The 26,988-nt window shown below is 44.1% G+C and overlaps 1 protein-coding gene across 2 annotated transcripts in view; it reads left to right on the forward strand.

The window, feature by feature from the left end:
• The window catches only part of NEURL1 (neuralized E3 ubiquitin protein ligase 1), a 160,962-nt gene that overhangs the window by 79,367 nt on the left and 54,607 nt on the right, over positions 1–26,988 (forward strand). For both annotated transcript variants that reach the window (XM_068399661.1, XM_068399663.1), the window contains 2 exons: positions 17,242–17,483; positions 22,165–22,486. In XM_068399661.1, the coding sequence (XP_068255762.1) occupies positions 17,242–17,483; positions 22,165–22,486 (564 nt within the window). The remainder of the gene's footprint in view (positions 1–17,241; positions 17,484–22,164; positions 22,487–26,988) is intronic.

The following is a 26,988-nucleotide window of genomic DNA, read 5'->3' on the forward strand; positions in this document are numbered from 1 at the left end:
GGTTTACCTGAGATTTATCATGGGTCCGACAGCACAGCAAAGGGGCGGTTGCTCAGAGAGCACTGTGATAATTGATCAGATCCATGAACGTATTTTTTCCTGTTAGAAATGTTGATAGCACTTTTATTTTAAAGAAAAAGAGTAAATAGTAAAAAGGGGATATAATAAAAGCCATATACATTAATGAACATGTTACAGAATGTAAACTGTGTGCTCCTGGTTGCCTCGCCCCCAACAGCCAGTGTAAGCAGAAATCTGGAGTTCTCTCCCTTGAGTTAAGAGAAGCCTTTGCAATAAACCCAGGCCCCTTGCTATGAAAATCAGCTCCTTTTTGTGGTTCAGTTTACATCCTTTTCTGCCTGTACTAGTAAATGCACCGTGATACAGAGGGGAAGCATGTGAGGTCAAGTAACGATAAGTACCCATGGTCTGAATTTGCCCTGTTGTGTTGTACCTAACAGGGCAGTTCTGCACAGGGGCTGTGTGAGGCTGGGCCACATGAGGTGACCTACCCAGACATGCTGGGTTAGTCCCCAGGGATCAAGAGATTGCTCTCAGCAGGCTTCGCTGATGAAGTCTGGAGAACAGAAAAGGGCCCAACGCTTGACTCGGGCAGGATGGATGTGCAGTGACCTCTCTGTAAAAGGTCTGGATAGCAGAGGCTGTCCCCATCTTTGACTACCTTTGGAGAGAAATCCTTATGGATCAAAGCACAGAGAGATCTAAGGAGAAATTTCCCAGAACTGACTTGCAGATGGCTCAGTGTGGCTCTGAAACCGCCATTTTAGTCTCACTGCAGGTAAAGCCTTTGGGTTGCTTGCTGCGATTTCATGAAACTTTCTCTGCCTTATACTGCCATGTTTTCTCTGTGATAGACCTTGCCGTGCAACCATGTGGCACCACGTGGGTCCAACGTTGGAAGTGTTTGGCCAATAGACTTGTCAGTGAAAGCAGGACCTGCTGTGAGATACCAGGGCAGGACTGAAGATGTGTTTTTCAAGGAACTGTGAGGCTTGTGGCCTGGCTTAAGCAGAGCTCAGGCATTGAGGCTGCAACCCCTAAAGCAGTGCCCGTTGAACCAGGAGGCAGTTTGAAGGAAGCATGTGCCTGTGTTTGAGTTGCACCTTGGCAGGTCTGGAGGTTGTTTTTTTGACTTGGACTCCTGCAAGAGCTTGTTCTTCTTCTGTTTCCTGAATTGCTTCCTAGCAACAGAGCCCTTTGCTTGCTTTACGAACTTCAAGTGATCCTCAGGCTACTGCAGGTCCCAGACCTGTGTTATCAGCCAGGGAGAAGCTGTGTAGCCTCAAGGAGGGTGGGTGGGTTTGAGCCTGGGAGAGCTCTCCCGCCTGCAGAGAGGAGGTTTCCACCTGCAAAGCAAGGATAAGGACGGTGCTGTGCAGAGCCCTGGTGCGATGCTACCCCCTGCTTGCAAGCCCAGAGGGGGAATGGAGCCGTAAATCACACTGTGGCACGCAAAGAAGCCATTTTAATTTCAGTCTCTTCTGGAAGCACAACATGGAAAAGAAAATGTGATCAGTATAAAAAGAAATGTTTATGTTTCTAGGAGAAGAGACCTCCCAAATAATTAACATCACTTGACAAACTGCTGTTTAAAACGCAAGAGGTTTAAGTGCTGCAGCTCAACAGGCATTCGTCACAGCTCTGGCGTAAATGTGATTCACACTGTGGGTTGGTTGCTGCTTTGAAGTAAAGAAGATTTCCGGTAAACAGCTTTTGCTTAAGGAAAACGTCTCCATGATTTTACTTGTTTGGAGAAGCTAAATGTTAGAAAACTGACCAAATGGCAACTTGGTGGCAAGGGCATTGGGGATACGGTTTTGGAATGAAATAAATCCTGGATTTTAGTTTCTGTCGCACAGATCAGGCTTTTGGTCAGAAGAAAGACTAGCAGAAATGTTTCATTGGCTTTGGGTTTTGGCAGAAGGAGAGAGAAGGAACAGGGCTTTTTGGGGGAGAATTTTGGAAGCTGCAACTTCAGCTCTGCTCTGTCACTTCAGCTCTGCTCTGTCTCTAATATTCACTGGCTCAACTAAAAGTACTTTAAATAAAACCTTACTTTTCTCTAAGGTTGTTGAGAGACTGACTGGAGATGTAAGGATTGTTAAGAATTGGTATTTTTCAAAGGGTAAAAACTAGCAGCTTACAAAGAGACTGAGATTAAAAAAAATTAAAAGAAAAAAAGTCTTTCTGGAAGATAGAAGTATGTGGGTGCCTATAATGTGCTGAAGCATCTCAGATCAAAATGAATTCTGTCTTTGGACACCAAATAGAATCAGATTATCGAATACAAAATAGAGCCTTAAAAATCTAATTCCTTTTACAAAGGCTTTATTGATGCTGTGAATTTCATGCAACTAGAAAAAGGAGAATTGCCTAATTTATTTTCTGGTTATCCTAAACTAATTCAATGCCACCCTCTGATTTTTCATCTCCAAAAGGAAAGAGACCACCACTCGTACTGCTTTCTTGTTTTCTGATTCTGAGTGAAGCTCTGTATTTAGAGGGAATGCAAGTTTGTGAGTCCTGATGGGTGCTGGTCCGTCTCACATGGAGCTGGAGCTGCAGCACAGTAGGAGTTGCTGTCCTTCTACGCTTAATCCCTCTGTCCATCAGTGACTTTGCAAAATTGGCTGAAGAGAACTTGATCAAGAGGCATGGCTGTGACAAGGTTCCTGGACAAGCTGTCTCCTTTCTTTCCAACCCAAGGCTCTGTTGCTTGAGCAAGGGTAGGTGTCTCTGTATCTCATTGCTTGGATTTTGGACGGTTACTGGCTGTAAAATGATCTTGCTCTCCTTAGCCTATGCTATTCTATGCATGGCTTCTAGCAGTCAGGCTTAGGGATGCAGTAGAAGATCTGGTATCATGTTAGAAATTAATTCCTGAAATGGTGATGCAGCAATTACGTAGGCAGATGTGCCATGGCATTTATCATACAAAGGATAAAACATTCAGGCTATATGTTCCCATGGTAGAAAGGATAAAATGCAGAGAAATATCCTTCAAATGTTCTACAAATAGTTCTGAAAGAGTGCTCAAGTCATTCAGCGTGTTTGCAAGAGATGACTGCAGTTCTTACAATGCTTTTCACCAGAGATCCTGGAACCTCAGCCATTTTGCTGAAAGATGTTTCTATCCCATTATCTGTAATAGGTAGGTAAAGGGACTCACTCAGAGCTCACTCTCTTTACCCACTCATGAGTTACCCCACAGTTTCAGAGACCTTTCTGCTACCCTCATAGAGCAAAGCTGCTTGCTGGGGACTCCAGGTCATGCCTCATTCCAAGTTGATTGTGGTTTCAGACTGACCAGTGGACAGCCAATTGCTTGAAGGAGATTGAGGAGTTCTTTAGCATCATATGATAACTGGAATATTTTGAGATTCATTTGCTGTTTATATATGACAATATACACTTTCCATCTTCTCTTAATCCTGTGCTTTGGGAAATCTGTGCTTGAACCCTCATGGACAGACTTTATCCACTTTGTCTTTACTGTGTGACAGCAGCAGTAGTTTTGTGACTCTTATGTGCCTGGTACTGCTGGCTCAGTTGACGCAGGAGGAGGTGTGTAGTATTGTGTGGGCAGCTGTAATAAAGTGTAAATAGGGTCAAGTTACCTTAAATAACTTCAGTACTCCAGAGAAGTGATTTTGCAGTGCACCCTCTGGGAAAAAATAAAGATTGATAGCAGCTTTAGATTTGTGCAACTTCACTTTGATGACAAATATTTTGTGTTTTTACTCTATGTGCTGCATTGACAGTAGGTTCAGATTATGCCTTGAGATCTGCTTTTGGGTGCAGAAAAATAATCAGGGAAATGCTTCATGGCCCAGAGGTCTGGATTTGCAGACTCCAGTTCAACAGCTGCATCTCTCTGTGTGCTGGCAGGAAGTAGGATCTGTCAGGGATGCAGTGTGCTCCTCATTAAATCATAATTTAGAGCTGTGGCTTAGAGAAACAGGTGCAATTATATATTTAAAAAAAACTAATGGTCTTTGTTATCAGAAGAAATGCCCCTTAGCTAGACAAAGACTAAAGGATTTTCCGCAATTTTTTAAGCTACAGAGAGCAAGGAAAACGAATGGATGAATTGGCTTCCACACTTAATTGCTCCTTGCTCTTCTGAAATAGTGTAGGTGTCTTTCCATGAAGAGAATAAAGCCCTTTAGGCTTGTTTCCTACTTGCACATGACCTTCAAGGCAGTCACACCATGACTGTGGCTACATCAGGAACAACGCTCTGAATCGCGTGACATTGCATTTCTTCCTCTTTCCACTCTTATCAATAGCCCAATATGCAAAAATACCCTTTTGCATGAATTTTAAAACAGCGTCTTGTTCCTATTCCAAGCTGACTTGCTTTTCTAGCACATCTGTCTTCCTTCAGCTATTTAGAAGTGCAGTCATCTTTTTATCTTTGTGATGTTCCTCCCGAGTCACCTGCTATACGTTACCCAACTTCAGTAAATGGTAACCGGTCATCTGAGTTGGGAAAGGTCATGTGAGTAAGTGTGCAGCAGTACAAAATTGCTGAAGACTGAATCATTGGAAAGTATTCTTCTGCATAGCTTGCACACATTGATGTTAACACAATTTCCAAGCTAGGGGTGGTGAAGCTTCCTTGGCACCCTCTCACAAGAAATATTGGAGTAACATCCTCTACAAAATGACCTGAGAGGTCGACTCTGTTACACAAGTAATAAGAAAATAACCATGAAAGTTTATGGGAGTTCTGTGAGGGCTTATAATGAAAGGGCTTTGAGCTTCTTGTTTGAAGTGTACTTTTGCCTAAGCAAATCAGAGAGGACTGGAGTTCTTTCATGTGCTGTTATGGTGACAGAAGAGGTGTAGAGTCACCTCCTGCTGTCCTCTGGTGCAAAGAATCATATCGGCCATGCATATTGAACAGCATGTGTCCTGACAGATTCATTCAAATCAGCTGAAATTCGGGTAAATCATACTATTACTTACAAAGTTATCTTCCTCTTACTCCCATTTATTTGCTGTTTCACTTCTTATATGCAGACTCTAAACAGTTTGGGGCAAGACCTGTCTCTTCTTTCTATCATTGTTTTAAGAGTCAGCACGAGTGGGTGGCTAGCAGGTAGGATCACTTTTAAAGAAATAAAACATCTCTACGTGCTCTTGTCCTCAGGCAAGAAGGATTCAACACCCTTGGTCATTTACTGACTGAGCTGTTGCAGCAGATACTGAGGAGAACAAGTTCCTGTATGGACTAATCTAGCAGCTATTTTTAGCAAAACATTAAGTAATAACTGCACGGGTCTGGCATGGGAATTTCTAGGGAGGATGATGGAATAGTATTCATGCTTTTTCTTTGGAATAAGTGCCAGGGATGCTGTTTATCTTTGTTAAAATAAACTGTAACTTTATGCCCTGACTAGCTGCTGAATTTTCATGTTTTAATTCAATGGTCCAGGTTCAGTTGCTGACCTGCAAGAGAAAGAGGGTTAATTACTGGTAGAGGGTGTTTAAACTGGTGCAAGCGATGTGCTGCAGAGCCAAGCGAGAGCGGGCAAGTTAGTAATTTAGATTCCACTTGTGACTGTGGTACAGAAAGTGCAGATTAATGAAGGAATGTGCTCGTGGATGGCCAAATTCTTGCGTAAAGGGAGAAATGTTGCCCTTTCTCTTCGTTTTGCCTCAGCAGTACTTAAATTATTTGCCCGGAGAAAGATAATAATTTAATCGTGTAGTGGTTAACACTTCTAGTGCTACTGGAGACCTCTCTGGTCTGGGCAAAAGTTCTCGGTTATAATTTCTATTTGTGTAGCAAGAACTTGCTGGAGAGCAGGGCTGGTGTCCTGTGCTGGGTTGGCAGCCTGTGCTCTCATGCCAGCTGTGCTAGGGAGGCTGGAGGTTTAACAGCTCGATGGTGGGAGTCAGACATGGAGCTCCCGTGCTTTAATCTCAGCAATGCCTCTGAAAAAATGCCGTTTTGATGACAAACTCTGGAACTTCACTTAGTACCCAGCGCAAGTTACTTTGCAGGAATACATTACAGATTAACTAGTGAGTGCTACCAAAATAAATCCATCTGATTATAACTTTGGGAGATTGAGGAGCCTTGGTTAATCACTAGGACCTGTTATGTTTTAGAAGAGGGGTGGTGTTTTTGGTTTTTTAAATCAGAAGATACAAAGCATGTCTGTCTTGAGGAGAACAAGCCAGGACACTGTAAGAGATGATTAAAAAAAAGAAGTAAATGTAAGTGAGAGAGAAATGTGCGGGATAAGGTGAGGCAAGTGAAGGAAGTAGAAGACTTGAAAGAGGAAAGTGGCTGAGAAACTTTAATACTTGTGGCAAGGGAGGCGGAGGATGAGGAAGATGCTTTGGAGAGGAAGGGGTGGCAAAGGAAGCAGAGGGGAAGGTCGGGTGTTCTGTGAGTTTTCCTCAAGGAGAAATGGGCAGAGGGAGAGGTGGGAGAGAGGAGAGGAGGATTTGAATACAGAAATAGTGAAGGAGGAATTCAAAGAAGTGCATGGCTCCTATAATCCTGAAACATTTAAGAGGATGTTAAACATGGCCAAATAGTAAATGCAATAGTAAATTTTCACCTGCCTGATAAGTTGCTAGCTCTAATAACCCTGTACTTTAAGGATTTATTTGCTGCCAAACATAGTCAGGAAAGAAGCCACCAGAATCAATATCTTTTGGGACTAGTCAGACAGTGTGGAGCAAGACCAAAATTCCAGGTGCATTTTTTCTTTGTGAACAAAGAAGTTTCATACTCCATTTCACAAAGGCATAAACCCTGCGGCCAGGAGACCCTAAGCAGATGTATGTTTAAAGGGCTTCCCTTTAGAATTACTTTTGGACTTCATATTGAATGAAAATCTTTGATATCTGGGTAACTGGCATGGATGGAAATAGTTTGGAGACTGTACTGACTACCAACAAAGCGAGCAGTGCCATTTTTTTGTGCTGAAAAAAGGAATTTTCAATTGATCAGAAAGAAATGAAAACGGACAAAAAAAGACATAGAGAAGATGTACTGGGTGGCATTATACAGCTACCGACCTGCAGAAAGAAAAAGGCAATCATCTGAGACAACTGAGACATCAACACCAGAAGGTTTTTGCAAAAGATTGAGGCCCGCTCACACAGCTAAGCAACATTGTCCTTAGACAGGACTAAGTGCTCGCTCAGCCAGCTCCTGCTGACCCTGAGCCCTGGTTGATGAGAGCAATGCAGCTGCGGAAGAGGCGCCGCAGCGGTCTGGAAATTCTTGGTGTCTCTGTTGAGGGGTGAAAGATCTTCGTCACAAGAAGCTGGACATTGTCCCTCATCCATGCTGTCACCTTGGGGCATCCCCTGGCTGCTCTGAGGGAAGGGGAGTGCTGGCTTTTAGGTTTGGAGACAAGCTGTTCCACACACGCTTGCAGGCAGATATTAGTAGAGGAGGCACACTTAAACCACTGAGAGGAGGGAATGGGAGCCTTGGGGCAAAGCACCGCTTGGGCTTCAGAAAAATAATCACAACATCTCAGAATTTCTTGTTAAGCTTTAAATACAGATGGGGTAAGGAGCTGCTTCTGGCAGTCATGCTCTCAAGAGACCCTGCAAAGAAGAATGTCAGGGAACTTCAGGAAGGAAAAGTGTGAAACAAATACGACTTGAGCACTGTGTTTTTAAACAAGACTACACACTAAATGACCCAACTGTAGAGTACCTTGAAGTGACTCTAAATGGATGGTTTATATTAGGAAAACAGGCACATTCCAAGTGCGAATGTCATGTATGATAGATAGAAGAAAAACTGCTTCCTGAGATTCTTTAGAAATGGCATTATGGCTTAAAACTTCATGATATGTGGTACTGAATGATAAGCGTAATCTACACTGTCCAGCTGGGTAAGAGGAGAAGTAGAACGACAGGGTCTCGGATATATATCCTGACTCATCCATATGCTAAATTAAAGTGAGGGCATGCACACGTGACATTTGCTATAAATTCAAGCAGCAAAATGCAGAAGAGGCAACAAAGCCACTGGAGATTTCACAACTGCAGTCCAAAGTTTTCAACGATGTTTCTGATTTGAAAGGAATATTCGTAGAATCATCATTAACGTGCTCGCCGTAAGGCAGGAGCACATCAGGGCTGTGGTGGGCGTACCTGTGCTGCGCACCCAGGTAGGTATTTGGGAGGCACAAGGCACGTGTGGATGCTGAATCCCCAGCGTAGCTGAGCCCATGAGCTCTCGAGGAAAGAGCTCTTTGCTGTTCTCCGGGATCTGAGCTCACCTAGCGTGTTGGTCTCTGAACCTTTTGTGGCTTTGAGGTACTGGTGGTATTTGAGGGTTAAATCACTATAATGTGGGGGATATTTCAGTTAGTTCAACTGTAGGGTTTGCTCTGAGCAGTGTCGTCCCTGTCTTGGAGTGTTTTCTGGGCTCTTTCTAGAGGCATCCCCCCAGCAGTCTTTGTTCTCTGCCTCAGAGCTATGAATATGAGGCCAGCACCCCTGCCACCTTCCTGCAAATGCTATCTCTGCAGATAGATTCGTGCTTTCTGTCCTGTGTTGGGGAGCCAGGGCTATTCCAAGGTTTTATTGTTTATTTGCCTTATTTCAGAGACACTCATCAGAGCCAAAATTTTTGGAGAGAGCAAGGTAGGTGTCTCCAGTCTGGGACTTTTGTCTTTCTTGATGAGAAGTGGTCTCTGATTAGTGAGCTGTGCTAAACAAGACACTTAGGATATGGGAGGTCAGAAACAACAGGAGATTTTTGGCCACTGTGCAGAATGGGATGAATGGTAGAGCAGTGGGAGAGTGTCCTCCAGCTGATGATCCAGACGAGAAGCAAAATTCAGAGATGCTCTTCATTACCCTCTTAAGACCCTATCTCTTTCCACTGATCATAAAGAACAGCATCCTAATTGAGCTCATTAAATTGTAAATAAGCAGTGTGAGTAGCCTGCTGTGGGCCCAGTTCAGCATCTTGACTCTAAAGGCACATCTTTGATTTTACACAGGTGTAGTTCAAAGCTAACTCAAGAGCCTGAGTTCAGAACAACAGCTTCTCTAACTTGCATTTTCTTTGCATGGCTTTGCTGATAGGTTACATGATATTCTACCATCTCTTGGATTTTGGTTCTACAGGCCCATTTGCTTGTCTCTACCACTCTTACGCTTGCCCTTTTCCTGGTCTCTGTTGCTCCCAACTTCCTCCTCATCCTGACAAATATCTAAAGTTTGACCTTGACAGGTTACTTCTGTTTCTGGTGAACTCTCAATATTCAGACTTCCAAGCTATTACACTGTACATGGAAAATGTGCCCAGGGTAGACTTTCCATTAAACTGTATTTAAATTGGAAGAGAATGCTGGCACATCTACAAGTATTCCAGAATTAGATCCCAAAATACTGAGGCTAGTTAATCTTTTGGAAGAACAAAAACTCTCTTACTGATTTATATTTAGCAGAGGGAATGCATTTTAAAAACACAGTCTATATGAGGCCCCTTGAAGAAAACATCTTTTACATTGATTTGTAGTGCATAGAAATACTATGTGGCCATAAAGTATTTGCAGTCAGGCTCTGCTTTTTATGTAACTACTTTTTTTGCAGTGTGAACTGTCATGAACCCTCTGAGAGTGGCTGCTCGGCTGACTGTGGGCTGTGTGGTGAAACATGGCTGCCTCTGGGGCAGCAGTTTAGCTGTTCATCACAGCTGTGCCTGGTGTTGCAGGAGGGGAAGGAAAAAAGCAGGGTGCAGTTAGCACTACAGTGGAAACACTAGACCTGTGAGGATGAGGCTTTGGTTCAAAGCCGATGCAAGGTTTGTACTTCTACTGTACCCTGGGACCTGTCTAGCCCAGGCGCCTGCCTCTGGCAGGGGTAAGGGATGTGCTATTTGGGGACAGCCCATGCAGAGCCACCATTTGGCTTCCTGGAAGACCTGCAGCAGGACACAGGTGAGAGCAGAAGTTGAACTTGCCCTCTCTGTGCGCTCGTATGAGGTTAGAGTTAAGAGGCGCAGAGGTGCTGTTGGCCCTAATCTCAGCAGCACCACTCTTAGTTAAATGTCTACAATATCTATTTAGGCTTAATTTACATGATTATAAAATAGGAGGAACACTGTAATGTTAACACAGGTGTAAAATGTTCTGTGCATAGTTCTGATCTATACTACGAAAATGAGTAACTGGAATTATGGCAAACAGTTTACTTGCTTATCTTTGAGAAGATAAGGATTATCAAGAGGAGGTAGCATGGAAAGTTTTGGGGTTTTTTTCTTCCCTCTGTCCCACCATCTGTAGCACAGACAGATCAGCCATCACCCTGGGCAAGTTGTTCCTCCTCCTCCTGAAGCACCAAGTATTAGCAAAAGAGAAGATTCTCCAACTGTGCATCTGCAAGAAAAGGATAAACAGAATTTTTAAAACATCCCTAAATCTTAAACTGAACTGGACTTAATCTTGCTTTCTTTTGTGAGAAGACATAAATACATTTTTACATCTCTTGTTAGACTGCTGACAGACCTGACCTGATCACAGCAGAACAAAAACGCTCTAGATCAAGAAAGAGATCTTGGATGCTTCCAGGGCACAATTTTTTACTTTGATCTTCTGGTTTCCTACTCACAACATTTAACTTATGATGCCTTAGTAATAATAATGAAGAATTACCAAGATGCAAAGAGAATCAGGTCAGAAGCGTTTTGCTGCTCTCAAAAATAAATAATTATATGGCCCATGCAAGTCGCTCCTGCTGTGCATCAGAGGAGCTGCTAGAAGGTAGTGTGGGGAGAAGTGGCTGCTGCTGGTGAAGGGATCTCTGTCTCCTTTCCATGGACCTGGCTGGACCCTGGGGGACGTGGCTCCCGAGGCAATACAACCTGCCGCTGGCCAGCATCTTTCCGGGGTGCTACTCACCTCCTCTCTCCTTACATGGCAGATGGGAGCATATGGCTGCTTACTTACGCTTTTGCTGTTCTTATGTGCTTAGAGGACTTACGGTTTGCAGGGGCTTGGGGGAATTTGCATGGGGAGAGGGCAAGGAGGGAGCCTGCAAAGGGTGGGCTGTACCTGCGGGAAGTGGAGTGGTGCCAGAGATCTCGTGTCCGTCCTCCATGGTGTGCCACCTCGGTGACTGAATTGCTGTGAATGACTGTGACAGATGCTGTAAACAGTGCCTAAGTAGGGACCAGGAGATGGTTAATGATTACCTGGCATCATTACTGAAGATGTCAAGTTTAAAAATTAATTTATAAGGGGAAGGGGTTTCTTCTAGACAGCCTTATGTACATATAGAAATATATTCACACACCTCTCTTCTGATACATCTTTTCTTCACAAAAAAAAAAAGGGCATAATCAGCCACCTTCGTGGTGCTTGGTATTTTTAAGTGCTTGTGGTGCCGTCAGCTGGATTGTTCCTCCTGGAGATGGTGTGCATGAGGGTTTGCCTCCTCAGCTCAGTCCTGCCCTGCTGTCCTCTCTTCCAGCCTCTCCTGCATTTCGAGAGTCTTCCTCATCTTCCTTCCCACAGCTGGCAGAGGCTCCTCTAAGCCTAGTACTCATAGCCTCAGCATCATCTTCAAGCAAGCCTTAGTAAAGCCTCACATCTGAATTGTAACCAGGGGCTTGTAAGTCGATGGGTTCAGCTGGTGTTGCTAAAAGAGCCCCAAACCCAGGTAACTGCCTGGTGTTCCTGCAGAGGTTATTGTCTCTGCATGAGGAGTGACTGTAGAAGAGGACATATCTCTGCTCCTTGGCTGCAGTGTCCTGCACTGCATGTGATGGAGGGTAAATGCACATCCCAGCAGAGCAGAGAGGCAGAGGAAATGACAGTCTCTGTTTCAGCCCATCCTCCTAAATCTGCTCAAACACATGAGTGTCCTGAGTCTTGCAGATTCAGCCTGCATCTGTCTCATCTTCAGGACATAGCTTTTTGCTTTCTGCAAGCCTCAGTCTTCTTTCTTCTGCCATTGACAAAGTCTTGCCACACTTGTATCTGTTCCAAATTTCTCCTCTTGTACCTGTTTTCCCACCCTCTGTCCTTACTATCACTTTTTGCATCTCTTTCACTGGTTTTATTTTTCTCTATGAAATTAAAAATCAGCTTCTTCACTTTGAAGGCTCCTCACAAACTAACCACTCCCTATCACCCATCAGTCAGGTTTGAAAGATGGATCCATTGTGGATCATCCTGAAATCAACTCCAGCTCCTGTTGCCCGCTTTTTATACTGGGGTGGCTGTCTCATAGATGTCCGTAAAACCACCCTTGTTGTCTTTCAGATCTGTTACTTTAAACATAACTTTGCTTTTTGGTCTTAAAAAAAATAAAAGCACAACTCCAAGCCCCACCCTGATTGATATTATCTCCTTTCATGTTCATGTGGTCTGTCTGCACCTGCCTCTTGTCTTATAGTTTGCAATTTCAATGGAAAATCTTACACTATGTGTGAACCTACTCTCTTGATACATCTCGTCACTGCTAAAATAGCACAGATGAAAATAAGTTATGTTTTGGCTTTGACTTGTTTTGGAGTCTTGGATAGGAGTGCTAGATCTGACTTGCTGGCTCAAATCCACCTTGTAGATATGTCCCTAATTCACTAAAGTTTAACCCAAGATGCTCCATAATTTCAGGTGTTCTGGATTCAGAATTAACCCTTTGCATTTCTATCATGGAGTGCCCCAACACCTGCAAAGCTACAGTCTGTTTTTGTGGAAGAGCAAAGCTTTTTTTCCTGGTCATCTTGTAATGCCAAGATGAGTAGTTCACCATGGTGACAGCAATCTGTCATTATCATCATAATAGGCACAGGGAGAGTTGGATATAGACTGGAGATATGTGATTACTTATTCCTTCAAGAACAACAAACACGTTTTTAAAGGCAGTGAAGAAACCCTTGTTTTTCACTTGCATTAATTTATGGTTCCCTCTCTTCTCTGCACATGCCCTGGGTCAGGCTGCATGTGAGAAAACATGGTTTGCAACCCCTTTGCTGTTTCCACTGGTGTTAAGCTAATATATATTTTTGGTAAACTGTATCTTGAAGTGTGCTTTTAAGAATCCGTTTGCAAAGCCTACCACAAAGAATTTGTTGTGGTTTTCTCCTTTTGAACTTTATTAGCGAATGTGAAGGATCAGTCTAACTAGAACACCTCAAAAAGCAGTAAGGTTTATGAGCATTCACCTCACAGTTGGTTTTTCTCCCTGTGCTGCTAGTAACCATCTGGCTTTGGAAAGGCTGTGCAGGTCCTCTTTCAGGGCGAGGGCTTTTCTACCGCACCACGCGTGCGTCCCTGGGGCAGGGCTTCCCCTGCATTCCCCACACCCGCACATGGTTTCCTTTTCTTCCTTCTCAGAATCCTTCCTTTTAAATGCACATACAGGAAGACCACCTGCCAGATAAAGCACTCTCTGTCAGCCTCTTTTGATAACGTAATAATTTTTAAACCCTTTTCTCCTTTCATAGTGTGGTGTTTTGCCTTGTCCACTCTTTTCACTGTCACTAACCTGCAGGACAGGTACCTCTGTCACCAACCCCAGACCTCTCCTTGCCTCTGCTCCAGGTGGACAGGGATTTGTCGTTCCCACTTGGAACTGTGCGTCAGTCCCTGGGCTCTGTTTTGAAGTCTTCTTTTCTCTTTCTTTCAGTTCTGAATGCCACTTATTTCACATGCTCTAAGAAGTTTATCTTAAATACCTTGCAGTTAGTTTTCAGTCTAAAATGAGTTTTGACAGTATTCTGACAGGTGCATACTGAGATTTTTTCAACGGAAAATATCTATTTTAAAAAAATTAAATCCAGTCTTTTCTTGCAGCATTTAAGAAATCCTAAGCCTTTAAGATTATGCCTAATGTTTGCAGAACATGAACGCTTCTGATGAAAACGCCTAACAGGCTTTGGGATGCATTTTGCTAAGCTGAGAACATCCAGTGCTGCCTTTTATATAGCGTGTGGATGCTGCTCAGGCTTTGAGATCCAGGAAACCAGGGACATCTAATACACATGGAGGGAGTAGCGTGCCACCTTTGGGGCAATATTCGGCTTTTTCAAACAGGGCTCTGAAAAGGATGCACTTAGGAGTGGGACACCTGAAGGCAGAGTGCCTTCTGCTGCTCTCTTGGCGAGGCTCATGACATTAGGGGCAGACTGTGTTCAGGGTTCAAACCCAGTAATGAATGAAATGATTCAAACAGCATCTATTATTGGGCATGAATTGAAAACTGAAGTCTATCCAGTCTTTAAAACCATAAGAGTGAGCAGATGCTGTTCTTTGTGACCCCCAACGTGAAACTTGGAAGGCTGTATGGGGGTCTGTGGTGCTTCTCTAGATTTGCAGCCCTTTGACACAGAGGCTGTTTTCAGACAGGCATGATTTTGCTCTTGTGACTTTTGTCACAAGATACCAGTTTGCATAGTCCTGGCATGTTTTTACAGCTCCTGCTTGTCAGGGGGAAGTTGTGTTATGCTGTGGAGTGGGAAACCTGCAGTGCTCTTGAACACGCTCTCAGATTTCAGCCTTCTTTTAAATACTTATTTGTTTGCAGTTTTTATTTCAAGCAATTACTTCACTTTGCCTTTGCAGGTGACTGATAAGTCAGGTTGTGGGAGAGGAGGAGTCTGGGACAGACTCTCAGGTAATGAAGTCTTGCGTGGTTGCTGTGAAATCAGGAGGACTTTTGCTTATTTTGCCAACTGAAACTCTGGGTTTGTGAGTTTCACTCAATTCTTTTACATAAAGAAAAAAATTTGAAACCTACTGCAAGGGCCCCAGCTGTATTGGGTACCAGTATTGCTGGTAGCAAAGGCTGAGGATGTCAAAATGTGTAGTAGTTTAAACAAGAGAATGGGAGAATGCAGGAGTCCAGGTGAAGCCCAATGTGAACAAAAACTTTAAGCAGATGATTTATTTTATTTTTAGCCGGCCAAGTAGGGACAGTGATGTATCTTACCAGCTTGTTTTTCTAAAGTGTCTCTTTCCTTGTCTAAGTCCAGTCTTAGGTGCTTGTGTTGCCATCTGAAGTTGCCTGGTGTCCCCTCCTTTTGGAGTGGGCATGCTGCCCTGAAGAAGTGAGCAAAGGCCTTTGTATTTGGCCCATTGCTTTGTAACTTCTCCAAGCCTTTGTAATAGGCTTGCAGTAGCTGCACTTTTGAAAAATTAAGACCTTTTCTGGTCCTTACCCGAGCGTGTTCATCATGCAGGTGTCGTTGCTGTGTAAGAGCATTTGTGAGCAAAAAGAGGGTCTCCTCCCTGTTTGCGTTATCCGCCTGTGGAACCTGATCCTGGGGTGATTTCTTCCATTCCTGTAGATCATGGTTGCTCTGCATTTCAGCTGTGTGGATGAGGGGCACTCATCCTGCAGGCGTTGGTCTGGGATGAGTTTGACCCATTCTCACGCAGTGGTTCTGAACTGTCAGCAGCAAATAAGCGTTCCTCTAACATCCTTTCTGTGGGGTCAGGCAGGACCCTACAGCTCTGTAACACCGCTCCAGGAGATGCTCTGGACATATGTGGTGGTGTTATCAGAGCCTATTTTGAAAGCTGTGGACAGTCTTTGTGACTCCATTACTGCATTTTGAAAGGGCGCAATGTCCTATGGAGAGGTGCGGCAGTTGCTATAATCATAGCCAAGTTATCCAGTAAAATTAGAGCACTGAGATATTAAATCAAACTAATTAAAATGTGTGTGCCTTTGTGCTGCACAGGTTTGTTTTGGTGAGTGATTGCTAGCAAAAAGTTTGAGCTACAAAATTCAGATCTGGATGCAAAGATGGCATGAGTTGAATGTGTATTCACTGGTAGCACCTTCTCTTTCACATATATGCACCACTAAAAGCTATCAAAGAGGTGTTGAAAAAAATAAGACTGGAAATGACCAGAAAAAGAGTTTTTAATATTTTTCTATGGATCCTTTGACTTTATATTATCTCTAATGATTGATTATACCCCTCAATACGTGTCTTGTTTCCAGAATGACTGTGACTTCATGTAGCTACAAGCTAAAACTACCCCAAAGGCTGTGAGGAATAGGGTCAGGCTTTTTATTACAAAGCCAGGAATTACATTAGAGGTGTAAGCATTATTTTATAGTAGCTACATAAAAACATAACTACCAGGATTTATTTTCGAGAAGAATGTATATAATTAGTTTCTATAGTTTGCATGTTTGAGGAATAGAATTTTTAACCATTCCGTTTAGTCATGCATCTTTACAGCGCAAACTGGCACATTGTTAAGGTCATATTTACTTTTGTTGCGTCCCTGAGTCTATCATGGAATAATGCTTTATTCTGTTGATACTCTGTTTCCAAATCTATGAGTATCTCCTCCAAAACATATGTGCATAAAGTAGTGTGTGTGCGCACACAAGGAAAAGGAAGCAGATGACTTGTGTTCAGTATGATTGTTTTGTGCTTGAACTGCTGCAGGCTCCCTGTTGAAAAGAAACTCACGCATCCATTCATTCATGAACAAAGCTGCTGTCGTGACTGTGTTGATCATGCATTCACTCTTTGTGTAGGGCCTTGGTTAGAGAAAGACGTAATCTCCTCCCTGCTTCATAGCCTTTCTCCCTCTTAGCTTTCCTCACCATAATCATAGCATGCTGCTCAATGCCTTTATGACACATGGGATCTCAGCTGAGGTTCCCATCGGTGGAGAACAGAGGAGAATGGATGGTGGTTGGTGGAGGAATCCAGGTGGGTTATTGCTGAGTGGTGCTTGAGTATACATTAGCAATGTATGTGTCTGAGCTGGCAATTAGTGAGGGTGGATAGGACACATGGAGGCAAGGATTGATGGAGTTGCTGTTGCAGAGGAGGAATGAGAGAAATGGTCAAGTTGTGTGGGAGTCCTCTGGAAGTGGAAGATTTTCCCTAAATGTAACAGCTTTGATACAGCAACTTCACCCGTGCTTTGCGCCAGTTTTGGAACCAATTCTTGCCTTCTCTGCTGATGTGTGGCCTCAAAATGGCCTGTGATTTCAGTGCTGAGCTGCGTTCTCCATGTAGTGCTCTGTACTATCAGACTGTCCAGATAGGACCCTTCTGTATCCTTGTGGCCTTTTATTGTTCAAGATGCTCTAGAAACCCTTAGTAATTTACAGAGTGGGGATTTGACTAACTTTTATTTTGATCTATAGCTCCCCTCTGAAGCACTCCTGCTTTTTTTTTGCATTGAACATTTTTTACTTACTACTCACAGCAGATTTGAAACCCTTTTTTCCTCATTCTGCTTTCAGATTCCATAGGTGGGTCATTTTCGGCTTCCTCCCACCGATGCCACCACAAGCAGAAGCACTGTCTCCCCATCCCACAGTGTGGAGCTCTGACCATCAGCCCTCTGCTTTTCCATCCCCACACGAAGGGATCCCAGATCATCATGGACACGACGCAGAAGGCAGTGAAGCGCCAGGCTAGCTTCTGCAATGCCATTACCTTCAGCAACAGACCCATTGTTATTTATGAACAAGTCAGGCTTAAGGTGAGTAAATGATACCTTCCCTTATTGCCATGGGAGCTGCCGTGAATGAAAGTTGGGGTATTGAAGGTCTTTAGCCCTTCCTTGAAAAGCACAGTAGTCAGATCTTGGCCTTAAAGATCTGCAATCTTTATTGGTACTTCTGTTTTTGTCATTGTAGTTCTTGGAGCCATCGGTACAGGCTACTGTAGAAACTGGGAAGAAAAGGGAAACCCACTCTCCAAAAGAGCTTACCTGGGTGTTAGACAAGGAACAACAGATTAAGTGGAGATTGCTTGGAAAATAGCAAGAAAAAAGGGCCATATTGGTTAGACTGAAAGGCAGCAGCCTCAGTATCTCTCTAGCCAGCCTGTCCTCTAGGCTTTGCACACAGGCTGAAGGAGGGTGAGGAGCTAGTTAACATGTTCAGTTCCACACCAAGCCCTTTTCTTCCTGTAAGCAAGGCAGCAATGAGGGCTGGTCTCCTGGAGGTGGGAGTCAGCCTCTCCACACCCAACGGATAAGAGGTGAAAAGGCAAGCAAAAAGGACCTGGAAGTGAAGGTGCTTGCTCGTGTGCTTGGCAGGGAAGATAAAAGGATTTTGCTGAAAGGATGAAAGGAGCAGTCAGTGCGGTCACAGTTGCCATCTAAGAAAAGGATCTTTCTGACGGCCTGCTGACTGCTTTGTTGAATCAGTTGCCTGATAGAATTAAGGTCAGAGGAGAGAACACTGCAGGCATCACATTTTTCTTGCTGGCAGAGGCCAATTTCACTTCCTTCGTGTCTGTGGTAGCCAAGAAGATGGAGTTGATACCTCTTGTGCTGCAGCTGGCGTGGGAAGTTCGGCTCCTCTAAGACAGCGTGTCTTCATGTGCACTGGGCGCTGCTTCCTGATGAAGAAATTCATCAGTCCCCTTAGGAATTGAAGCACTTTTTAAGCTCTCAGCCCTGAAGGAGCTTGGGACCCCTTGCACTTCATTCACAGATATTTTCCAGTCTTTATGCCCTCTAGTTTGTGGAACTGTGTTTTTCTGTTCTCAGGTGATTCTGTGCATTTCATTGGCACAAAGTAGGTCATCGTCTTTGGCAGACTTTAGTTCATGGTGCACATGAAAGATCCTCCTGCAAATCCTTCACTCATGCACAAGGAGTTTCCAGGAGGTTTATCTGCATATAGCTACTGAGTCTGAATGATCCTGCTGTTGCCCATTGCTGGAGGTCCCAGAGTGCTGGGGCCTACAGCAGTGTTTCACCCTTCCTTGCCTCTTCCCTCACAGCCAGCAGAGGAGCAAGAAACGAGGAATATGCCTCCTTTTGAAAATATAGAGAGATTTCAGTGATTTCAGGCACAGGCCCATAGGTAGAAAATCCCTCCTACGGGTTTGTTATGTTTCCTGTGGAGCTCATACTGCTTCCATTCAGGCTAGAAACCCAGCAGGACTCCCTCACATTGCCTAATGGGATTTTTTCCATGTTGGCCAGCAGTTTGAACAAACAACTGCCAAAAACGATTTGGGAGGAGATGAAAGCAGCATTTTGTTTTTGAAAACACCATCAAAGATTTGAGTGGGTTTAGTGGTTTAGGCAAAGGGTTCTGGGTTATTCCTTCCTCATTCTGAAACAATGTGGCTATATGAGGAAATTCACACCTGTTAATCACTGTATATTTTAGGGTTTTAGCTTGCATAACATATGTGAAGAATACGCCTGGAAATCTTTCATCTCTGCACAAGCGATTTACGAGCAGAGCTCCTGCTGAGTCTAATGGGAAAGTCTCATGCGCGTAATCAACAGGCTTCAGCACTCTAGGGATGGATGGAAATGTGAAAATATCTCTGCTTTTCTGATAAGTCCGTCCTGCAATTGCCTTGCTATTGTGTGTGCCTGTGGAAAACGGTGTCTTAAACTTTACTAGCTAAAGACTAACCACGACCCCAATCATTCAGGTCCTATAAAGTCTAAACTCCCTTTGAAAAACTAGAAGAAGTCAGGAGATACCATTCTATTTCTTAGGTGTTATATCTTGGGCTTTATTCTGAGATTTCTTTGCAGCTTTGGGAATGCTATCAGGCAGCCGGAGCTGTGTGGAATTTGGGAAAATTTCCTCTTTCTTTGCCTCTGAGGTATATGTCCCAGTATGGCTGTTTCTGTGTAACTCAGGGCACTGCTAGGGAGTGGGGTGGGGTTGTCAAAGGTGGCACAAGGCACAAGAGCAGGAGCCTGAATCTGTGGAAGCTGCCATGGCTCAGCAGTTTGGATGCAGATTGTATCTTTTCCTCTCCTGGTACCCAGTGGACCTCCCAAGCTTTTCTGCTAGCAGTGGCTGCTGAAGGCGGAATTTGGTCCATCATTAACCATTGCCTTTTTTAGCAAAACTGTGTACCCTTTGTCCAGCTGCATCTAATTCTTGGCAGGCTTTATAGTAGATTTTAATTTGGATATTAGTTTGCCTGTGGTCAGACTGTATTGAGAACTGTTTATAGGTGCTGATTAATACATGGAACATGTGCAGCCTCGATTACCATATGAATATTTACTTCACACGGCCTGTGATTGCTGTGAAGTATTGGCAGGAGACTGTGAAAGACTAAATTGTACGAATAACAATGAGGCCATGTTTATCTCAGACCCAAAAGCTTTTAGGGCTTGCAGTAAATTTGCTGCAATAAATAATACAGGCTGCTTCTTGGAGTGTGCGTACATTCCCCATTTTGGCATATGCATGCCCCATCCACCCTGTTTCCACTGGGGATGTGCATGATCCTATCCCATCCTGGCCAGGCATATAAAATAGCAAACCTGCTTCAGTCCTGTTTGGTGCCACCCCAGTGTCCATCCTGCAAGTGGGAGCTTCCCATGGTTCCTGGGACTGAGGTCAGTGCTCAAGTGTTTCATGTAAATAGTTTAGGTTCTTGGCTGGACTGAGTAGGGATAAAGAGCAGCACTCGCTTAACTGATGAACTGTCTGTTGATAACTTTTTTCCTGAAGCTCTGAAATATTTTCTCTGATACTTTAATTATAAAGCAGAAATCTCTAGGCTTTGAACAGTGTCTTTGTTGTGAGATTGTTGTGCTCCCAAGGGCACACATTCCAGATTTGCCTTGGAGAGGAACATGTGAAAGAAAAATGCAGTATTTACAAATGTGATTAGAAGAGAATTCACAAGTCCAAAGAAAATGTCTTGGAGAATCCCTTGGTGAAAATCCTGTGCTGTCAGCTTCCTAGCTGGGACATGAGGAGCTGCTGCCAGGCTTTTGAGTCCTGCAGTCTTGGACAGTTTAGTCTTTGGCATTGCCATTCATGCGAGCCATTAGCACTTTGACAGAGGGAGAAATTACAGCAAGGTAGCAAGTTTTGTATGACACCTGATCTGTGGTACCTATCCATGTTTCTGCCCTTGTCCTGCAGGCAAGAGTTAAACTGCTTGAGGCTGCCAAGGCTTTGATGGAAGAGGGCTATCTCAAGTGCTCTCATGCTTTGCTGCAGGTTCAGTGCATGAACAGAAACACCGATTATGTATCAGCTGGCATGCAGGAACTGGCCTGGCCCCTTAACAGGATTGGATCCAGCATCCTTAGGTCTTTCATTTCATAGTCTGGATGCTGACAGGCTGAATCCCTTTGAGAGGAACAGTTCCCAACAGGTTCATACTCAAAGAACAAAATGAGAGAAAAAAATCCTCCAAGGGCATAATCTCCATCTGGGGACCACACTAACCCTGGAAGACTACCTGCTTCCATGGGAAGAAAAAGACCTTATAACTGGGTGGTGTTTTGGATGTGCTGCATGTGTTTCAGACCCGCTGCCTGCTCTCCTCATATCTCCTTCAGTCCAGGGCTCAGTTTGTGTAAGAAGAAGCCGATGACTCTGGAGGCATCTGTGATCCTTTGTCCTGCTGTCTCTCAGGTGCAGAAGGGTGGATATGACACATGCACCATCCCCAAAACTATAGCAGGTGTTCCTGACCCCAGACACACTGACTAACCACATACTGACAGGCGGCATATAGATGTGCACAGCATATCTTGAAAAGCACCACTCACAGCTGAAATAAATAGTTTTTCCCCAATCATAAGACAACATCTATCGTTGCCTCCTAATTGTGTATTTAACATAGTTAGATACTTTAAATTGTGCTTTCCCACATGCAAGTTCTCTGCTGCAAGGCTGTGATTTCATCCAATCTGACAAGCTAAACAAGGGTAAGACTGTCTTTTACTTGGCTGGGAAACTCAGAAAACCCTATGGTGGTGACTGTGATTCTGGAGCCAGTGCTTTTCCTTCAGGTCATGAGAGAACCCATCATCCGAGCACCACAGGGGAAGAGCTTTGCTACTGCAGGTGCTGAGATAAAAGCTCTTACGGCCATTTTTTGGCACATTTTGTGAGAGGATGGTTCTTAGGCCAGAAGGAATTACCCTAGAAATAGAAGTGAGTCATCATGCAGCTGCAATTACATTTCATCTCTCTGCATAGATTTAATTTGATTTTTTTTTTTTTTTAAATATATGCGTTGTATCCTAAGTGTGCAGCATTGCGGCTTGCAGCTGAAAAAGCTACGGAAGTGTTTGGTGGGTAAAATGTTTCCTAAATCTAGTGGGCACATCTGCGCGGTGGCTGTCAGTACTCGATGGCGTAGAGCCTGTAGTGTGTAAGTAGATGTTCGAGTGCCAAACGCTGTTATTGCTGCTGTTATCTTTGCAGATCACTAAAAAGCAGTGCTGCTGGAGTGGGGCTCTTCGCCTTGGGTTTACTTCCAAGGATCCATCGAGGATTAACCCTGACACTCTGCCGAAGTACGCGTGCCCCGACTTGGTTTCCCAAAGCGGTTTTTGGGCCAAGGCTCTGCCAGAAGAGTTTGCGAATGAGGGGAACATCATAGCCTTTTGGGTGGACAAGAAGGGACGGGTTTTCTATCGGGTGAACGACTCCGCCGCAATGCTCTTCTTCAGCGGGGTGAGGACGACAGAGCCCCTCTGGGCTTTGATCGACGTCTACGGACTCACCCGCGGAGTGCAGCTCTTAGGTGAGTACCTGGGTCCAAACGTGCAGGGATGATGCTGAGCCTGACGCTGCCTGTCCCCCTCACTGTGCTGGGACAGGTGCAGGGAAGCGGCTGGTGTTCCTGCCCAGAGCATCTTGCGATCTCAGCCTGGATGAATATAACAGGAATGGGAGGTGGGAAACAACCGCTACAGTATAACACTAGAAGCTATCTGTAAATAAGTGGATTTCTGCTCAGAGGTGTTGCTCTATCAGAGCATAGTCTGGAGTGTGGCACACACCTTGTAAAACTTTCTTTTTATCTCATCTGCTGCTTTCCCCATGCCGAAGTGGGGAAATGCATTTTACGTATTATGGATAAATCCTTCCTAAATGGCATGATTATGATTTTTCTGGCTTGTTTAGTGGGCAGATTTGAAACATGGATATCTTCCAAATTACCTGGGAGAAGCTGCAGCTGGTTTTGCCAGGATGTTGCTTTCACAGAGGAGTTTGATTCGTCTTCTGGAGCCTGAAGGTTGGATGTACAGTTGGTGTTGGAGGATGTGGACTGCTGAGTGCCTATGTCTTCTGCCATCCTCAGCTGAAATGGAGATAGTTTGGCATTAATGAGGACTCAATGTAGCCCCAAATGTGCAGGCTGCCAAGGTTTGGGCTATTTGAGTTTATACATCTTAGAAGAACTGAAGAGAGTCTCCAAGGACCCAACTTAAGGGGCAGATAGGTTGCTGGGGGACCAGAGGTGTCAGCATGCAGCCTTAGAGTTGGCTTTGCATTGTCACTGGGGGGCAAATCACATCACTTCCCATGTGACAGTAGTTTCATGAATCTTGTTTCCACCATGGAAAAGGTTAGATGGTACCTGCTGACCTGCACAAGCTGCAGATGAGTTCCTTCTGCAGATGAGAGGATATTGCTAGGCTGAGAGAAATCCCAGCTTTTTCCTGTCATGCGGCCTGATAATCTCTGTTAAAAATGACATCTTCATGCTATATATCAAAAACTTTAATGAACCCTCTTTCTGACAGTTCTTCCCCCTTTCTGCACTGCTTGCTGTAATGGTGGCAGGACCGCCCGTTGCAACCTACATGGCAGGGAAGAGGGATGTGTGTTCAGGAGGTGAAGAAATGAGATTGACCTTGCTGCAAAAACTACCGGCCCAAGATCGCATGAGGCACTTAAAGAATTTCTTGGCAGCTTTTTGCTTTCTTTTAGGAGCAGAAAGATTTCTCTTTAGTTGTGAATCAGCTTGAATCGGAGCCACTAGACAACTGTTGGTAGGCCAAGGTGGTGATATTTGAATTGGGATCTAGAATTTGGGCAAATATCATGCCAAGGATTCAGTTAGGAAGAGCTTACGAATGACTCCAAGTCCTCTGGTTCTTGCAAGGTTTGGCACCTCAGGATTCCTCTGCCTGATTACTGAGGGCCCATAACTCTGGATTATGTGTTTCCTTTCAAAACACTCAAGAAATCATTTCCTATCTGTCATCCGCCCCTGCGTTGTCCTAGCATCTTTCACATCCCCTTTCACAAGGAAAATGTGACTCTTGCCAGCCACTGACTTGCCTCTAGTCTAACAGGCTCCGGACTCTCTGGAGGGTACAAAGTCCCTGAATGAAGCAGGCAGCTTCTGAGTTTACACAGTTGGCGTGGAGCTCAGATATGTATTTATAGCTCATTCCTGCAGCCTTCAGCAGGCTTTAAGCCTAGCAACTGTGCCGAAATGTCTTTGACTTGAGTCCTCTCCATTGCCATTCATTATTACACAGCACTAAAAGTCAGAGCAGGGAAATCATTGGCTGTGTTGCCTCTGGATCCTATAGACATACCCACTGCAATGCTCTGCATGCCTGTTTTAGTCTACCAGACCACACATATAGTACAGGATGACCTGCCAAAAAACTCCCGGGACTTGACAAATAAATTTCATAGCTTAGCTACAAACATATGGTTGAATTCAGCCTCGTATGGCATGCAGGGCATCTGATGGAGCCTGGGGATGCTGGAGTGGTATGTTGAACAGGAGAGTCTAGCATTTCAGATTCCAGTTCAGTGATTTATTCCCCCCCAACCCCAAACGTGTTCCTTGTTCCTAAGCCTGACTATTTTCCCAGTGACTGTAGGGTTGTAGGGTCATACTGCACCTCTGCACTGCCTCCATGTGCTTTTATGTGTATTTCACCCAAGAATCTGACCAAAAGCTTTACCATTTCTGGTGGCTGTCTTTTTGTTTATCGCAAAATTATTCCCTCCCCACTCCCAATAATGTAACTTCACTTCCAAAATCAGACTTGCCCGAAGGAAAGATGTGCAGCAGTAAGTCTTCTGTCACTGCAAGGTCCCAGCTCTGCAGGGGAATACACAGTGTGCACTTATGTCCCCAAAAATCACAACTTCCAAAACTTCACATTTTTATTTTGCTTATCTGCATTATAGTAGCAGTTCCAGCCAAAACAAGAGACCCAGTAAAGCAGGGCAATGACCAAATCTAGTGACACTTTACCTGTCTTACAGATTTAATAAAGAGAGATTTGCACAAAAGGGGGCTCAAAGCCTGGGGAAGTTAAATGATTTGCCAGAGGTTACATGGCAGTGTCACCTGATTCAGGGACGCCATCAGCCTTGTTGCCCAGCTCAGTCCTGCCTCCCTCTTTATCAGCACTGCAGGCATTGCACAACACTGGCATCACTAAATTGTGCCTGTGGATGAAAGAGAAACAGCTGGTTTGTACTTTAATTTTTTATTTCCTTCTGCTTATGGCTTTACCCATAACATCAGCCTTACTGATAATTACCCACATGTCATTACTGTTGTCAATGCATGGATTTATGTGGTTGTTGCAGATGTTCCCGACTGCCCTTGCTGTGTGTTCAGAAGCAGAGCCCTTTAAGCAGCTTCTTTGCCTGCTTGATTTTGTACTGAAACAGGTAAAAAGGGCTTGCATGGTCCACTACATCTCAGCCGAGGAGGGGTCAGGAACTGAGTTTGGACCATGTCTTGCCTGTCACTGCTGGAGTGAGTCAAAATGAGAGACTGGTTTAAATCCACCTTGAAGGTGGCTTCAGCGATGAGGTTCACAGTGCTCACATGCTTGGTCACAGGTGAGAGGCTACTCCTTGCTCTCCTCGCCTCTACCCACATTATAGAGATGAAAAGGCTTAAATTCACCCAGGAATCTGGTCTCCTATGACCACAAGGTCTCAGCTGGTTTCCTGCCACAACATGAAGGCCCACATAGAGGAGGTTGTTGCCATTGAGTGCATGCATGTTCTGTGTTTTAGGGCATGAGTTTCAGCATAGATGCAGGCTTATGTGACCTGTAAACAAGCCCTTATACAGTGACTCTCCTGCTGACATGCTCAACTTGCAGGCAGGATGGTTCACAGCTCTGCTTCCCTTTTTGGGCAGCTAGTTTTGCACAAGTGCACTTTTACATTCCAGGATAATTTAAAGTAATATTTACTAGAAACGTGGCTTAGCCTTATGTTATCACTTCAACATACACACATGCTCATTCACACTTCAAAAAGAGTCCGAGAAAAATGGCATATAAGAAATCTGCTGCCTCGCTGCTATAATGAAGCACCAAAAAAGAAAAGGAAAGTAGCAGCTGTTTAAATCCTGGGGTCTTCAGAGCCCTGGAGGAAGGATGGCAGCTCATGAGAACCAAATGGTGTTGTCTCACATCAGCCTGCTTCTTTCAAGCACGTGGCTAGTGACCCTGGCATAGCCTAAGAAATGTTCACGAACACTTTCTGTAGTCTGGGTGGCAACTTTCATCGGTGAAGTGTACGTTTAAGCATAATGTGTGTTTTCAGCATTTTCCTGCACCTTTTGGTGGGGAATTCCATGTTTACCTGTTGTATTGTGTCTTTTTGAAAATTGCCCCCCTTTTTTTGGCAGTGACATTGTAGCACAGGATTGCAGAATGGTTAAGATTGGAAAGGACCTGTGAAGATCATCTAGCCCTACCATCTAGTGTCTTTTCTTTCAAAGCACAACACATGTGCTCTAAAAGTATGGAAAAATGGGACTGCAAAGAAATTACGATCTCAACATACCCCTCTACCCACCTTTATTTCCAGGGGGGTAATGTGAGGAACAGTCTGTTCGTTTTCCTTAGTCCCATTCATTACTAGTATGGTCGGCAACCAAACCCCTTTACTGTTTATTACTCTGTTCACACTTGTCCCCCATCCATCAGTATTTTCATTCATGCAGTATTTCAAAGTGGTCTTGGTCTTTTACCAGCACAGACTTGGAAAACCAGGGATAATTTTATTTAGACTGGCACACTGAGAGGCACCTGTTGAAAGCAAAGCTTCACCACCTCTTATAAATATAAAATATGTGAAAAACTAATAAGACCTTGCAAATTGGGAAGATTTTAAATGCATAGGTGTTAAATGTGCATGTATTAGATTTACCGAGGTAGAAACAGTATCAATATATACTTCAGTCATAAGTATGTATACAGATCCTAGTAGAATTAACTGGCAGTGCTGTATATTTTATTAGAT

Source organism: Nyctibius grandis, chromosome 4, assembly GCF_013368605.1.
Source record: "Nyctibius grandis isolate bNycGra1 chromosome 4, bNycGra1.pri, whole genome shotgun sequence".
NCBI classification, from domain to species: Eukaryota; Metazoa; Chordata; class Aves; order Nyctibiiformes; family Nyctibiidae; genus Nyctibius; species Nyctibius grandis.